The sequence below is a fragment of the Polypterus senegalus genome, chromosome 4, assembly GCF_016835505.1.
Source record: "Polypterus senegalus isolate Bchr_013 chromosome 4, ASM1683550v1, whole genome shotgun sequence".
In the NCBI taxonomy this organism is placed as follows: domain Eukaryota; kingdom Metazoa; phylum Chordata; class Cladistia; order Polypteriformes; family Polypteridae; genus Polypterus; species Polypterus senegalus.
The window spans coordinates 139929-156715 of NC_053157.1; the positions used below are offsets into that span (position 1 = coordinate 139929).

The 16787-nt window shown below is 54.1% G+C and overlaps 1 protein-coding gene across 2 annotated transcripts in view; it reads right to left on the minus strand.

The window, feature by feature from the left end:
* The window catches only part of wdr17 (WD repeat domain 17), a 24664-nt gene extending 8164 nt beyond the window's left edge, over positions 1–16500 (minus strand). For both annotated transcript variants that reach the window (XM_039750070.1, XM_039750069.1), the window contains exons 1-13: positions 16416–16500; positions 9106–9234; positions 8084–8267; positions 3540–3770; positions 3080–3331; positions 2878–3000; positions 2538–2725; positions 2273–2441; positions 2088–2179; positions 1887–1969; positions 1027–1113; positions 336–500; positions 54–256 (exon numbers count right to left, since the gene is read on the minus strand). In XM_039750070.1, the coding sequence (XP_039606004.1) occupies positions 54–256; positions 336–500; positions 1027–1113; positions 1887–1969; positions 2088–2179; positions 2273–2441; positions 2538–2725; positions 2878–3000; positions 3080–3331; positions 3540–3770; positions 8084–8267; positions 9106–9228 (1900 nt within the window). In that variant the 5' untranslated portion in view covers positions 9229–9234; positions 16416–16500. The remainder of the gene's footprint in view (positions 1–53; positions 257–335; positions 501–1026; positions 1114–1886; positions 1970–2087; positions 2180–2272; positions 2442–2537; positions 2726–2877; positions 3001–3079; positions 3332–3539; positions 3771–8083; positions 8268–9105; positions 9235–16415) is intronic.
* Between the last annotated feature and the right edge of the window lie 287 nt (positions 16501–16787).

A 16787-nucleotide genomic window follows, 5' to 3' on the forward strand; every position in this document is an offset into this window, starting at 1 on the left:
GGTCAGTTCCTGCCCATAAACCCCCTCAGAAGACGCTGGGCCCCCATACCCACCGTACACGTCGGCGCCGTGGTCATACACCGTGTCCAGGCTGCTGCCATCTCTGGTGTCCCACACGCGGATCGTGTAGTCCCAGCTGCCCGAGATGAGCAGGTACGGAATCTCGGTGTTCCACAGCAGGCCTCTGACCGGAGCCGTGTGCCCGCTGAGAACGTTTATGCAGGCGTCCTGCGTGTAGTCCCAAATGCGGACAGTCCTAGGGACAGAGACAGAAGGCTGTAGGAGGGACACCAGAGCGACGCGCCACTCCGGAGGACGCGACTGCGGGCACTTACCCATCATCAGAGCCGCTGCAGAGGATGCCCTCCCTCAGTGGGGACCAGCGGACGTGGAACACCTTGGCGGTGTGGCCAGTGAAGACCTTCAAGGGCTGCTCCGAGCTGGTGGCCAGGTAGTAGACGCGCACGTTCTTATCCTCGCAGCCCGTGGCGATCATGTCTCTGGCAAGGAAGAGCAGCCGAGATGTGTCACCCAGCGGGCGAGGGTGAGGTGTGTCCGCTGCCCTCTACAGGGAACCGAGAGGAGTCCCACAGAGCTGGCTGCCTGCCAGGCATGGAGCGCCCCTGAATTGTGACTCATTAGCCTGCCGAGGTCTGGCGCCCCCTGCAGGGCACATGCAGTCAGCCAGCAGTGGCAGCAGCTCATGCCACCCTTTAGCACATAGTGAGACCCCTGGCCCTGGCCATTTAGGGGGCTGTCTAAAGAGCAGAACGCCTCCTACTGCTGTAAGTCAGCCGATTTGTGGCCGATGTGATTCCGCATGGCTGCCCGCACCTGAAAACGCAGCGGCTCAGAAATGACCACCTTTGGGTTGGGGTCCCCATACCTGCCATCTTGACTAGTGGCACTGAGCTCTTCATACCACCTACAGCTCATCCACAGCACTCCCCTGCCACTACCTACACATCTGGTATCAGCAGTGGCACAACAACATAGAAGTGCGCACCACCAGGGGGCACCACTTACTTATTATTCTGGCTCCAGTCGCACCCAAAAACTGCCGCCGGGTGTTTGTACTTGTGCAGCATCTTCCCGTCGATCGTTCGTATGATGCTGAAAGGCAAAAGCAGACAGTCAGGACATTGACGGTGAGCTGCCCACTGCTATGCCAGCTGCTGGCCTGGGTCATCAGCCAGACTCTTAGTTGGCACTGTGTGCTTTTGCCTTGCCCAGAGCACTCCAGCATGTTGCCATATCTTGTCCTGAGTTGGCACATTAAGAGGCACCTCAGGGCAGGGGCACTGCCAGTCTCATCTCTGACTCTGAGGAGCTGCTGAGATGAAGCCCTGACTGCTGCAGCTGGCATTCAGCCTTAAAATGTGTTCATAAATGAATGGGTACACTTGGCTGTCCAAACACGTGCCCTGTGTCGTGGCATCACTGTGAGACAGTGCACCCTTAACTGCATAATAGGACATCATCACAAAGGGCACCTAAGGTGCCACATTTTGGCCTGGCACAGTGAGCCATGAGAACATAAAGATCAAAACTGGGAAGAAGGGCCAGAATGGTGCCCAAAATGCAGTTGGCACTTTGAGGCAGTAAGAAGAGCAGGTTGTGGACAAGCCTCTCCTTCCTGAACCTCAGCAAGCCAAAGAGCATGGGAGGTGCCAGGCCTCTCTTTTGGGTGGGCACCAGGAAAAGAGTCCACAAAGTAGTAAGTGGTAAGAAAGGTGGCATTCCCACCAGGGGTGTGGGGGTGTCTCACCCTGCATGATGCCCTGTGGGCAGTGCCCACATTTATGTGTCACAGGGAGGCAGACTTTGACCACTGCAGGCACTCTACCAGGACAGGCTTTCATGCCAATGGAATGTGTGCCGCTTACCAGAAGCCGTCCCCGCTGCAGGTGGCAATCCGTTTCGAGTCCTTGTGACTCCACGCGATGCAGAAGATGCCATTCTTTCCATGCTTCAAAACAGAAAGGGCAGTTGTGAGTGGTGCCCACCCCCGGCCAACAGCTCGAGGTCCAAGTGCTGCCCACCCTACCACCCAAGCTCTGCGGGGGCCCCGTGAGGGCCACACGTACCTCATTGAACCTCGTGATCATCTTCCCCTTCTTGACATCCCATATGAATGCACCATTTCGAGACGTCGCCCCGGCGATGCAGTTCAAGTCTCCTGTTTGGGAGTGAAGAGTGAGATGGGCATTAAATACCACGTGACTGGTGCCATGCCCTGGACCCTGGCACCCCGATAGGCATGGTCATGCACCTGGGGCCCAGGACAGCGAGTAGATGACGCCCTCGTTGCCCGGCGAGGTGTAGACGGCCGTGAGGGTGTTGATGTCCCACACTTTTATGGTTCCATCAAAGGAGGCCGTGGCCAGCAGGTTGGGGTCATCGGGCTTGAACTTGCAGTCAAAAATGGTCTCCACGTGACCCTGGAAGAGAGAGAGAGAGAGAGCAGTCAGAGACCACTCGAGGGTAGCAAGTACCACTGCGGTACCAAACGAAGGCAGCTGATGGCAGATGCCCACCAGATCTCGAAGGAAGTCCCACTTCTTGGCTCCCATGTCATAGAGCCCCACGCCACCATCCATGAAGCAGCAGACCGCGTGCCCAGGCGGCAGGGAGAAAGCCTGATTCTGAGACAGTGTGGGTGGTGGCACCGCCTCGCTCGTGGACGACGTGTAGTGGTTTTTGGTTGGCGAGTGTGCCAGGAAAGCTGCAGGAAGAAGAGGAATGAAAAAGAGGAGGGTGCCACACCGGATGTGCTCAGAAGCTTTGCCGTTCACTATGATGACCACCGGCACAAGCACAGGTAAGAGTGCCAGAGCAGCAGTGCCAGGCACTATACACAGTAGGGGGGGTACTCACCCTTCTTCTGTGGCAGCGAGTTGAGCACGTGCAAGGCATGAAAGCCCGTCTTCTTCAGTTTGAAGTTGTCGATCGGCGTTGTTCTCGAGACGTTCCAAACTCGCAGCACGCCAACCTGTGAATCTGAGCAGAAGGGCCTGGCGCTCAGTGCCAGTTGCTAGTCAAGTGCCTTGGGTGACAAAGGCGATGGCGAGGGCCTCACCTCCAGTGATGAACATGCCGGGGGCACTTGGGACCCATGCCAGGCACTGCACGGACGCCGCCGCGCTCGGGAAGCTGAAGGTGGTGATGCAGGACAGCGACTCCGAGTCCACCAGGCGGATGCCATTGTGCAGGTTGGCCACCAGCAGGTAATCCGTGGACAGGGGGTCCCACTCAAGGGCCGTTACAGGGTCTTCTTCGTCAGTGCCCTCTAAGGATTCCGGCCTCAGCACGTGTTTCTGACATTTGGAGCCTTGGAGGTGAAAATGTGGCAAAGGGTTAAATGGACAGAGAATGGCAAAAGAGCCCGACACGTGGCCTGGCACTACCAGCAGTCTCTTTCTGTCCTGGAGCTTTGCCAGCCAAACCCCGGTGAGCTGTAAAGAAGCTGCAAATGAAAGCAGACACTGGCAAAAGGCCGGCTGCCCGTGAGGTTCCCCTGGGTGAAGCTCATGACTTACCCGGCTGAAAGACAGACAGACTCCCATCCGTGTGCCCAAACACCACCTTGCCTTTCTTCTTTGGGTGCCACCTGAACAGACAGATGTCAGACAAGAAGCTGTGAGCCTCCTTGTGCACGGCCACCCCCGAGTCCGGTCCTGATACCGTCCAAATGTACAGGGGGCCGCGATGAGACACAAACGCCACGGCGTCCCCCGAGTTCCAGCACCAGCTCAGTGAGGCCGGAATACCTGTGGAGAAACACAAGGACAAGGTGGGCATGTTGCCATAGCAATGTGGGAGACCGAATGGGCCAAACACATGACTGAGAAACTGGCTGAGAGATTGACCATTGGCTGGCGAGGAAGAGTATGGTGGCAGAGAAGGCTGGTCTGTGAGACTGGGTCCTGATGCCATCTCAGGGAGGGTGTCAGGGTGTAGGTGGTGAGGTGCTGCTGTTGAAGTAAATGGAGCCACTGAGGGGAGGGTCGAGCGAGAGAAAAAGAGAGAGAGAGGGAGAGAGAGAGAGGTAGAGAGCATGAAGGAGCAGCGGCGAGAGTGAGAGAGTGGGCAGTAAGAGATAGTGGGTGAGCGAGAGAGTGAGAGAGAGAGGGAGAGAGCGTGAGAGAGTGGGCGAGTGAGAGAGAGAGTGGGCGAGTAAGAGAGAGAGAGCAAGCAAGCGAGAGATAGTGGGTGAGCGAGAGAGTGAGAGTGGGCGAGTAAAAGAGAGAGAGAGCGGGCGAGCTAGAGATAGTGGGCGAGCTAGAGAGTGAGAGAGCGGGCGAGCGAGAGAGTGATAGAGCAGGCAAGTAAGAGAGAGAGAGTGGGCGGCGAGAGATAGTGGGCGAGCTAGAGAGAGAGAGAGTGGGCGAGCGAGTGCCTGCCTCTACATAAAAGCACCTCAGAGCTGCCAGCTGTGACTCAACTGGATGAGCTGGCACTTAGTGACTCGGCGGCCCCCGGTTCAAGGCCACGTAAAGACCCATAAGGGGCAGGGCCTGAGCAGAGACAGATGCTCTCCTTTATGCCTTGGTGTCTTGTTAGGTATGTTTACCTAAAATGTGAAAAGCCCCCAGTGGGGTCCACAAGTCTGTCTGTTCAGCCGCCAGTCCGTCCACATGAAACCCCTGGACCCCCAGTGGACTGACTTTTTCTTGAAGATCTTCTGTCATCGTTTGCTAGACCTGATAATCTAAACAGACATTCATTGAAAAAGCATTTAAATCCACTTACCAATGGCGAAGATAAAGTCACCGGTTTCCGTTTGGTGATATGTGTGACATGCCAGCCCTTGGCCGGGCACATATGCCCTAGTAATGCCCTTTGTAATTCTGATCAGTAACACTTCATAACAGCATTTTTGGAATTCCTCGTAATTTGAGTTGTCACAAAGCGCCACCTTGTGCATCTTACGTGACTCGTGCTTGGCACATGCCAGATGGGTGGATTTCAAGCCTCCTGACCTACAAGTGAATGTGTCCTCAATCGGGGTGCCACCAAAATGCCAACGCCACTCCTCTCAATCCCCCGCATTCCAGCCATGACCTGCGTCTGGCTGTGACTTTCAGACAAAGGTGTGATGGAGTGACAGAGTGACAGAGGGCTTGTAGCTGCTCCTGCACACTCCAGTGGTCAACATGCCAACCGACCGCTAAAGTTAACACCGCTGGCAGCTGCGGGTACCCTCGCCGTTGAGGCAACAGCGACATTTTCAGTGCCAACATCAGACTGTAACGTCCCGTGCAGCTTTGTTGGGTAATAAACTCTAAACGATTTGCTCGTCTCGATGTCAGTCGCGCGTCTCTGGTCCTCCGCTTAATGGGTGGTCCAGAAACTGAGCAGCTGACGGCCTCCTGTAACGTCAGGGTGGGCACGCTCAGCAACATTTGCCAGCACAGTTTTCAAAACTTGTAACGTGGCACCGTAAATGTGCCCTCTATAAATAATCTGCAAGCGTAGCTTTTGTGTTTCTAAGAATTTCTTCGGAACACTTTGAAATCCCCTCCGTCCGAGAGGACCCCCAACATGTGACATACCGATGAACTCGTCTTGAAGCGCAGAAGTGCGGGACATGAAGCTTTTCGGAGTCCCCCCCTATTTTTGTCCTTCTAGACCCTAAAACGCTCGTTTCCAGACCATATTTGGTGACACACTTATGACAAAGAAGATGCCATCAGATCATTCAGACTTGAATCAGCTGAGCCACTGAGGGGACACGAGGGGACACGAGACTTGGAGAAGACAGGAATGGCTAATATAAGCATGAGGGGGGGCTGCTGATCTCCAATTCCATCCTACATTTGACATTTGATGTTTTACTGGTGGTCCTCGCCCTCCAAGCGCCACTCCCGCATTTTGTGGACCTCCATCAGAGGGTGACAAATGACATGTGACGCTCACTCCAAATGTCTGACTCTTCAGCCCTCAGCGTGATCATTCATCGATATTTTAGCACGTCTGCGGCACAGGCTTATTTACATTTACAAACGGGATTGGCCAGTAAGGAAAGTGGGCGGGCATCGGCCCAAACAGGCCTGCATCCATAGACGAGGGCACTGCACCTGCGTGGCGGCATTGGTGGTCCTCTGACCCCAAGCGGGCTCCTTGTGCTGCTAGAACAATAAACACAAATTTGCTTCTGCGGAATCGACTGGAACAGGACACGGCCTGCTGGCGGTGACATGCCGGTGACACGTCCTGACGGTGGCACTGCAGCACATCATCTGGGACGGTTCTTAGCTGATTGGCCGAATATCTGCACCCACCTAAACACATGCGCTGTATGTCCGAGGGGATTGTGAGGCCCACTCGGCGTATTTTAGCGTAATAATTCATTCACGTCCCTTCATACAACTCAACAGCAAAACATCAAAGAGAACTTTTATTTCTGTATTAAAAATCCAAATCTGAAACGTCCCACTGGCACTTTGGCGCAGGTGCGTGCCACTCTACTGATCGTCGTTTGGAGCCCACCTGTGCTGACCCACACCTGCCTACAGAAGGACCAGACACCTGGGGAAGCCCCCGTAACTCTTGACTCCCCCTGCAGGACATTTAGCGCAAAGAAATCCAAGACCACCAGTCAAGCGTCTGCCAGCTGCTTAGGACCCCCGCCGCTACCAGTGGGGTGCCATTTGGACATCAAGTATGCCACCAGAAGCCCACCCGGACTCTGTTCATGAGCTCCAGTTAGAAGGTGTCACCTGCCTTCGCCAGTGCTGATGGGCTCGTTGGTGACGAAGCCCCCCGTGACACACTTGTCCACTTGCTCGATTGATTATTTCTTATTTATTTGTCTCTTTAATGCGTCGTCATCGTTCTTCTCAGCTGTGGATTTTGCTTGTCGTTTCATTCTTTGACTTTATTTCGTATATTTTTCGGTTACCCGCCCTGGATTTGTTCTTGCATTGTGCCCTGTGCTGGCTGGGACTGCCTCCTGCCACCCACGAGACCCTGCTCTGGATTAGACGGGCTAGACAATGCCACGTCATCTCCTCCTTTTGCCCTTCCGGACTTTGACCCCAAAGGCAGGGCCTAACAGGAATGCCCCCCAGTGTGAATAACATCTGAGCTGGAACTGACCAGAGGGGGCTTAGAGAGAAGCCCCCTGTGGGGTTTTAGGAGTCGTTGCTGCGCAGAACACCAGAAAGAAGGTGCACAGCAGGGTACCCCATGCAGCTTAGCGGGTACATGGCCAGTGTGGTCAGAGGGTGCTACCACTCTGCCCCAGCCCATACCCACCAGGACTGAATCTCTTTGAATGTTATGGCACGGTTGGGGGGGCTGGGGGGGGCTCTGTGCCTTAAACCAGTTTGGCCAGAAAGCAAGGCTGCCTAACTGCCAGGCTTTACTTCAACAAATGGTTGGTTTTGTGGGGTGGCCGCTGTGAAGGTGTTCTGTGCCCGCCATTGGTCTGAGGTTTGGCTGTTTGGCATTGGCTGGCATCAGAAGCCTTTAAGTACCACGACGCCCTATTGGCTGTAGGGGTTGGATAGAAGATCAATAAATCTGCTTGGTTAACCTCACCCTCTCTGTCTCTTACCAAACTGATCCATGAACTGAAAGGACAACACAATGGAGGGCACAGCTCACTTGGCAGCCATATTGAGCGGGCATGCGGCCTGTTCTGAAGAAAGCTGAGCACCAATGATGCCTTAACTGCAGACATTAAGTAACAAACAAGTCCGTGTGCCGCCTGAACTACACGTCACCATTTAATCAGGTTGTATGGTTGTAATAATTTATGAATATTACTAATAACACTTTGTTTAATTAAACTGTAACTTAACTCCTGCGTGTCTTCTACTCCACCAAACTGCCTGAGGTTGTAGACGTAGAAGGGAAGGTGGAGAGACGTTCGAAAGTACAATAGCTGATAAACAATAGTAAGTCTGGGAGATCTGAGGCCTTCTGACAAAGGCTACTTATTAATAAAACAAAAGGGGAAAGTCGAGCAACAGAAAACTCTACCAGGACAAAACACAAAGATGACGTGTGCCATGCCTTACACCGGGTATGCACCCCAACCCAGTCCAGTCCATCCGTGTCCCACGCGCAGGCCTACCTTTGGTGTTGTCCAGTCGGGCCACCACTTTCTGCTCTGCCACGTTCCAGACAATGAGAAGATTGTCAGCACTGGCACTGGCAAACACGTCAGCATTATGTGGGCACCATGAAATGGCAGTGATTGTCTTCTTGTGCTCAGACATGATGGCATGGAGCTTAAACTCATTGTACCTGTGGTCACGCTGTAAGACAGAGGAAGAAGAGCCGAGGATAAGCAATGGGTACACATTGTTATTTTCCTGCCAACATGGCCACTGGGCACACATACCAGTGATGCCACTCAGTCATCCCACTAATTGGCTTCACATGGCTTATTGGCTCCTCCTGAAATCCTTGATGGCCACTCAGCTCCAGAGGCCCTGAGGCTGGCACAACTTTGTTCAGTCTAGTGGTCCAAGTGGCACATTCCTAAGTAGGCAGCAAAAGGCTTCTGCTTCATGCCCCACCCAACAGGTGTCCTTGGCATCCTTGGATGGCTTTCTCTGCTGCCATGCCAGGCAGAGGCCACGCAAATGGTATTTGATAATGCCAGCCTGGTGCAATATCCCAGGCATATTTTTCAGGTGGCATCTTAGCAGGCAGTGAGTCATCTGTTAGTGAGGAGGCCAATGTGCCAATGTTTAGCTGTCACTGGGCTCTTTGTGATTCTACTGAGTGGACCACTGGCTCCATTATGACTGAGCACTTTCATGCCCATAGGCAAGGATTTTGAGATCAGATGCCAATCTGATGCCATGGCAGTCCAGGATAGAGCGGTCTGTCACAGACTGTCCTCCACCTGGCCTCACTAGGGGGCACTGTGGCTAAGCACATGTACTGATGCTTCATTTCCTGCCCCACTTGCCCACTCACCTCAGTCGCCTCTGTGGGCTTTGGACTGACAGCTGGGACCCTCAGGGTGGGTACTTGGATACCAAAAGAAGAGTAACTGAGGGAGGACTTGAGGGCACTGCATGGCATTTGCTTTAGTTTAAATACAAGCCAGAGGACTGGCTTTTCTTTAGGATGGGCTCCACTTACCTGGTAGACATAAATCGCCAGGGTGGCACAGTAGGCAAATCGATCACCACTAGCAGCACAGACATCTTTGTTCCAAGGTTGGCAGCCCGCAGCCAGTAGACCGACTTGCTTCACCTGGGACATTGTGGTCTACAAGAAAAACAGACAGACATTATCAGCAGAGTCACATGCCATCTGATGGGACATCTGTAGGACTCAAGAGAAGAAATAAGGCCAGCCCCTGGAACAAAGACCACAGGGACCACAGTCTGTCCTGGCAGCATCAGGAGCAAAGCCATGAACAGGTGTTAGTCCATACTGACATGGGCACACATGCCAGCTCAACACAAACAGGTAGCAGTCGGGATGTGGGGCCAGGAGCTGAGAGGCAGGAGTGTCACCAACTGTGCCATCCTCTCAAATACTTCATAACAGAGAAGAGGCTCTTGACACTGGCAGCAAGGCCATTTAGATGCCATCTTCACAAACTAGCAGGCCACTCAGCCCAACATGCTCGTCCCTCATAGCCACTGAGATTCTGCAAAGTCCCCAAAGTCCTCCTGTCCTCCCCACTGCCTGTGGCTCTCCGTGTGAAGGAGAACATCCTAATGTTTGTGTGACGTTCATACCTTTGACAAGTGCCCAGCTGTGTGCCCGCGCTCTTGTTGACCGTCTCGACCATCTGCCCCCGTCCCCTCTTGAACTCCTTCAGGGTCTCCTCCCCTAAATCAACCTGGTCGTCCTTCTGCGGACCACCTTTGGGAGACCCCAAACCACACGCAGCACTCCAGGTGAGGCCTCGCTAGTCAGTTACTGTCCAAGGCTTAAGTGTTGGCCCCTCTGACATCTGCCTGGAGATGATGACCGGCCCACTGCCTCCAGTTCCAGTCCTCCCACTGGGTGTTCAGATGTCATGTTTTCAGTTCGCTCGATCTCATCGCCCACAAGCCGCCCAGGTGCCCCTTTAACAATTCGTCTGCCCTTCTGCCTTAAGCCCCTTACTGACCCTCGTATCCACTGACCCCTGCTGGACGCCTCATCCCGACAACGCTCTTTGTTCTTGGGGTCTGAGCCAATTTTGGGCCCGCGCCTCTGATTGGTAAAACAAGACCTCCTCGTCTGAGCCCCTGTCCGGTAACCTCCTGTTTCTGCCCACGAGTTGCCCATCGTCCCCTTAAGAACTCCTTCCAGGAATCTCCCTGGGATGCACGTTAAGCTTGGTGGTCTGCAGGCCTCGTTTTATATTCGCCGGCCTCCAGTCTTGTGCGGACATCTTTGAGGGGTTCTGTCTGCACTCGCTAACCACGTTAAGAGAGATGCCATCTGGTAGAGTCCAGTCAGCACGTCTCTGCCCGCAGTTTCGAGTGCCACAGTTCTGGCGGGTATTCCACTTCTTCACACCCCGACAAAGCGCAGGTTCAAAGCACGTCTGTGGATTCCGCTCTTTTACTGCCGAGTCACTCGTGGAATCCCCTCGGCGCGTCTTTCCTCTCCTTTTAGCCCCCCAATAATCTTTTAACACCGTGTGGCCTGCGCTCTCTGGATTTTGCTTATCCGCCGTACTTGTCTGTTTGGGGTCCTCACCCTCCGAGCTTTCCCTTTACACCCGCCGGCCCCCAGACCCCTCCTCGACTGCCTCTGACCCTGGTGGTCCAACCGCCTCGACCCGTTCAGTTCTGCCAAATAATGCAATGAGACTCAGGGGCCACATAGTCATTTAGGGGTACTGCGGTCATTGTCTGTGTTTTGGTGGGCTTTCTGTCTTACAAGTACTATAAAGGGTTAATTCTCCTTCTTTCCTTGTGTTTATCCCGTGTTGGCACAGGGTCCGCTTTTCTGCACGTCGATCTCCACTTCTTTCGATCGAGGGCGTCATCGGGGTGGCGTTGGCGAGTCGCACATCTTCTTTAAGTCGATCCAGCCACTGTCTTCTGGGTCGTCCATGGGACTGGCATCCATCTGGGCTGAGGCGGAGGGTCGTCTTGGCCACCTACTGCTCACTGCTGCACACGACGTGGCCGTACCAGCGTATGTGGGCCTCCTGCACTTTCTCCAGTATTCTTCTCACATCTTCATTTGTGATGTGGTTGAACCACGTGAGGCCGAGTGCCCACCGGGTCATGCGCATCTCCATGACGTGCTCGTGCTGCGGGTCGTCCACAGAGGGCAGCTGGGCATACGATGCTCTTGTAGACCTTGGCCTTCAGGTGGACCGGTATCTAGTGGTCGCAGGGGACCCCAGTGACCTGTCTCCACTTCTGCCAGGCCGCACTGACACGAGCGCGGGCATCGGGCAGGGTATAATAAGGGTTAATCAGTATAAAGGGTTAATAAACGTCCAAAATGTGTTCAAGCAAATCAGGTCACCAGATGAACCGCAGAGGACGAGAAGGTCCTGGGCAACTGCCACGTGCCCAGTAAGACCAGACGGGGGTCTCACACACACGCACACACACACTGGGACTCAGCAAGTGCAGCGCAACGAGACTTTTATTTTGGGTGGTCACACTCTGTGCTGCAAACCAGTCGGAGCGAATGGCAGCTAACGGACCAATCAGAGCAAATGCCAGACGAATACGTAAGCATTCGTTCTGCGCTGTTGTGCTAATCTGTGTGCCCATAAATGTTGCTTTGTGGCCATTCGTGACGGAGACGTGGAAGACACAATGGACGAGCCTCCGCCTGTCTGGTCCTTGTTGGAGGTCCTAAGTTCGTCCGCACTAGATAGCCCCCTACTGTCCCCCATGCTGTCCCAGATTACATCGAAGGCTACACCAGGTAATACTTTAAAGTCCCCCCGACTAGAATGTCCCCCTCTAAATGTGCCTTTTTAAGATTATTGAAGCTGTCGCTTGCCTGCATTGGGGGTCTCGACCCCTGACCCTGACATCCTCGCCCCTCCATTTAAACTCTGTTTGATGCCCATGACGGCTCCCCCAGCTTTTCGGCTTTGCCATCGTGACCCCGTCTTTGCTCTGCTGCTGCCCACCTCGATTTCTCGGCTGGCACTGCCACTTTGGAGCAGAAGGGTGCGGCTCATTTACGTTCCTTTGCCTCTTTGTCTCTCCTCCTCCTTATGGTCCTGCAGCCTTTCCTGTTTCCGTGTCTCTCTCTCTCTCCTCCACGTCCCCTCACGCAGTTCTTCATCAGATGTTCCTCCAGCCCCCACTCCTCCTCTTGATGTCCACCTTACACCTGTCCGGTATTGCCCTGCTTTGGCCCCTCCTATCTGTGAGTGAGGCCCCACCCCTTCTCATCTGAGCCCGCCTTTCCATGTGCAAAGCCCCTCCTCATCCTGCTACTCACCTTTGGCCCCTCCTATCTGTATAGGATGCTCCTCCCCTCACATTCTCGGCTGTCTACCATGGCTCCACCTACCTGTGCATGAAGATCCGCCCCCAGCTCCTCCTCCTCTCCGTCTCTTCTTTACCCGGCCCCTCCTGTCTGTTGCTATGTGGTCTCATGACAGGATGGCCCCGACGCTGGCATTGCTCCTCATGTGCCCATCTGCCCGTCTGACCGTATGCAGGTGACTGGCTACATGTGTCACTCAAGGATCTCCTTAGTACCTCCACACTGCCACTGGGGCACTTGATACACCTACTGGATCTTCACTTTTAAACTGGTCCTGCCACCCAGCCCTGGCATTGACTCCTCAGCAATCCTGACCCCACTTGCTCTCGGCCCCCCACATATTTCAGCAGACTGTCCCCCTGGTTTGTTGGGTCTCATCTGCTGTCCCAATGCCCAATGCCCAAAGGATGCCAGGAGCACCAAGCAGAAGCAGACATGCTCACTCTGGTCCAGGAGACACATTGACTGGTGGCTCTTCTGCCAATGTGGCCCTTAGGATTAAAAAGAAACGGTCAGGCAGGCAGCAAATGCCCGCTGTCACAAAACACTTGGCATTAACAGAAGACTGCTTCCTGCCCTCGTGCCCAGCACTGTCACCTTGGCTTAGCCGTTCCTGACTTTAAAATGAGTCACCTTGTGTCACCCATCCACCCGCCCACCATGTTTGGGCAGCAGGAACCAAACCGGGATGGGACGCCAATGTGGTCATCCTTTGGCCAATCAAATTGCCATTGCTGTTTAGTTTGCTGATAATGATTACCACATGTGGCCAACGGGCTCAGCAGACCACTAGGAGGCCGTGTGCCACTTTCGGAGGACACGAGTGCCAGTTGCTGCAATAAAGTCCTAAAACGAGGCCAAAAGAGCTTTAAAGGGCACTGATGGGTCACCTTCACCAGCAAAAGATGACTGCGAGAACCTAAAGACGGAAGCCACAGCAGCGCACCTCGTCATCTTGGCAGCACAGACAACACAGACTGGCATAAAGTCAGAGTTTCAAAGCACGGGCAAGCAAATGCTTTATTTGGAGCAAAAATTCTGCTTTTCTTGGCAAAATCAGATCTTTTCCAGATTTACAGGGTCTGGTGCCAATCAACATGCCAACCCGCTTCAGTTATTGGAGAAGCAGAAACTCTGGTTTAGGTGACAGAGACTGCAGTTCTTAATGTCAGGACTTGTCCAACATTCTAATGTGCTTCAGGATTACGATTGACAAGATAAGGTGGCATGGCTGGCATGGGTAGCACAAGAAGGCACAGGGTGGCACAAAGCTCAACCGTAAGGCAGTAGGAGCCGACAAAACCACGCTGTTAATTGAAACACCAGCACACATGTAAAGTGCCATGGCATCAGACAACACGAGGCCTGGCTTATTATGGCAGCAGTGGCACGCTGGCAATGTAACTGAAACACCAAACTTCTGTGAAAGGCACAAGACGGCAAAGTCACCACACTCCAAATGGCACAAAATCCATGACGGCACAACCTAGGCAACTGCTAACCTCTCCTGCTTTTGAAACAGAATTCAGAATCTGGGGGCTCCATGTTGGCCCCACTTGAGGCACAAGGAAATGCCAAGCTGACTGCCAGCTATCATGATGCCCTCATTAAACTTTTCTTATTTTGTCACTCATGTTGAAGGTGCCCTTGAAGTCAGCCCTTGGCACACTCTCTGACACTCACAACTAAGATGCTATCACAAGTGTGCCCTAATAGTACAGACAACCTTAACCCGTATGTCACTTGTGCCTTTTGCCCACCGTGGACATTTACTGTAATACACAACAGGCCACCTTGCCACTCTGCTCTAGTGACTTTGGCATCGACATATGGGCCAGAGATCGAATCCGCTGACCCGAGAATCGCTGGATGCTAATGTGATTAACACTAAGCCAATTAAGCTGAGCAGCAGTGCCAAGCCTGTGCCCCTCTGAACTAATGGATGCTTATGACCCAGTGACCACAATGACCTTGGCAGGCCTGGGCAGCTCTTTACTATTTTTGTGCCATCACATATGGTAAATGCCCATCTTGTCCCCTGGGGTGCTGGCACAGCACCTTTCACTTTTGTTTTTAACTGAGGGGTGGCACTTATGAGTTTTCTGCCCCCATCCCATGCCACGCTTCAAACCTTCCACAATCTCTTTATCTGCTTTTCTGTCTTGGCACTATGGCAGACATCCAATTCAAATTGTTTAGAGGTGCGCCCTCAGACTGGCCACATGTGCCTGCTCCCTGCAGCATCAATGGTGGACCCTGGCTGGCATCTTCTTTCCTTTCCAAACTGGTGCATAAAGGGCACCAGGGCATAACTCTGGTGACACCAAACATCAGACAGCCCTATTGTCTCCTACTGGGCCTGGTCATTAGGTCACCAGGGCCACCATGTCACCTCTGACTGTCTAATCAGGTCTTTCAGCCAAGTGGCCTCACATCAGGAGAGCCAGCTGTGGTCACCCATATGGGGTCCTTCCATCATGGATATTGTTGAGCCTCGCCACGGGTGGCCTCCCCTATGTCCATCTGCCTAGATATTGTCTGGCATTGTCTGTGCCAACTGTTAATCCTCCTGAGCCTGGGTTCATTCTCTCGATGTGGTCAAACGGGCTGATGATGGGTGGGTTGAGTGTACCACCTGGCCAACATCTTGGCGTGTCACAGTGGACGATTAGCAGAGCCATACTGACCAATGGCTGTCCCGATCAGGCCATAAGACTGGACATCCTGTGACAAGGCATTGGAACTGGCACACAACTTGGTCCTGCACCACCAGTCTGGGAGTGGCATGAGTGTCTTCCAGTGCCCTTATGCCCAGATGCAATGACTGGGCACTTAAACACAACAACTTGATGGAGCGCTGCTGACCTTGTGGCGACTGGCAGGACGTCTACAGGAGCACAAAACTGCTTACTAGATGGACAGGCGGGACATTGTGACAATACGCAGTGATGGCCTGGCAATGTGACAGCAGAAGGGGGCGCTAAGGAAAGGCCCGAGTTATGGCACCGTTTGTCCAGGGTGGCACTAGTGCTAGTTGTCCATTTCCTTCTTTGGGCCAAAAAGAGGAAGATAAAGATGAGTATGGAAGTTCAGCCTTCACAGAAAGTGAAGAAGATGGCACAAGGTGGTGAGGGCACTTGGGTAAGCCTGATCCACCCAATCCCAGTGGCATACAACAGAAAGAGGGACAACAGTGACCACAACAGCCCAACACAATCAGGGCACATCTTGACACCCCCTTCTTGTTCCACTCCTGCCCACGTTTCGGTGCCCTGACTGCCACATAATCCATGAAATCAAATGAATGACAAGTCTCATAGGCAGCTTGGGGGTCTTCTGCGTGGAGTCTGCATGTTCTCCTCGTGTTCACGTCACAAATCCGCTTTTCCCACTACCTTACATGTGCCAGTCTGGCTGTGCCACTAAAAGCACTTATTTGGTTCTGAGGTCCAAATCTCACTCTGCTCTCCTCACACCAATGGGCACAAGTGCCATGAGCTGCCGAGGACATGGGGGACCTCCACATCCTCAACCCCGTGTTCCCAGAGTTTGCTTTCCGCTTCTGGTCAGACTTCCCTTAAGCACCCACCCGGTGGCACCTCGGCCCACCGGCTGTCCCGATCGATTCCACGAACATCACGACCGAGGGCTGCCAAGCGGCTGCCGCCCAGCGCCCGTCTGCCGGGTCAGCAGATTTAGACGAGCAGCGTTTCAAGGTGACGTCACTGGGACCCGTGCGAGGCCACTTTTGCGGTCTTCAAATAGTCGAGGCAAGCGCCACATGCACGCGGCACGTCCGACGAGCACGAACGAGCGGTACTTGGGAATACCGGGCGCGTTCACAGGCGCCGCCGAGCAAGGGTCTCGCGCGCAAAGAACCCAGGGCTTGTCGCCATTTCACTGCAGCCATCCGGGACGGTGCAAGCGCGCCCATTAAAGGGAGATTCGGCACGCGACACGCGACACGCGGCACCTACCTGCTTCGTCGGAACCTCCGGCCGCGGACAGCGGAGTGGTGCTGAAACAGGAAAAATGGCATGCAAATCAGAGCGCGTGCGCCCGCCTCTCCGTGCTCGACGTGGGCGGGGCTATCGAGCGCCGCATCCGCAGGCTCGCGCACGCCATTGGCGGTGGCCCCGATCAGTCCGCGGAAGGCCCGCCTCTGCGCCGCTGCGCCGCTCGTATGTGTGCCCGCAAACCTTGACCTGACGGCGGAGCGCGCTGGTCGCCACGGCAACGCACGCTTCACAATTGCGGCGCCGAGGGCTCCGTGCGTCGTGCTGCTGCCAGCCAGTTTAAAGTGCAAATGGGAGGCGTCGATTTGTGTGACAGCGGACCTCGGGGAGCAG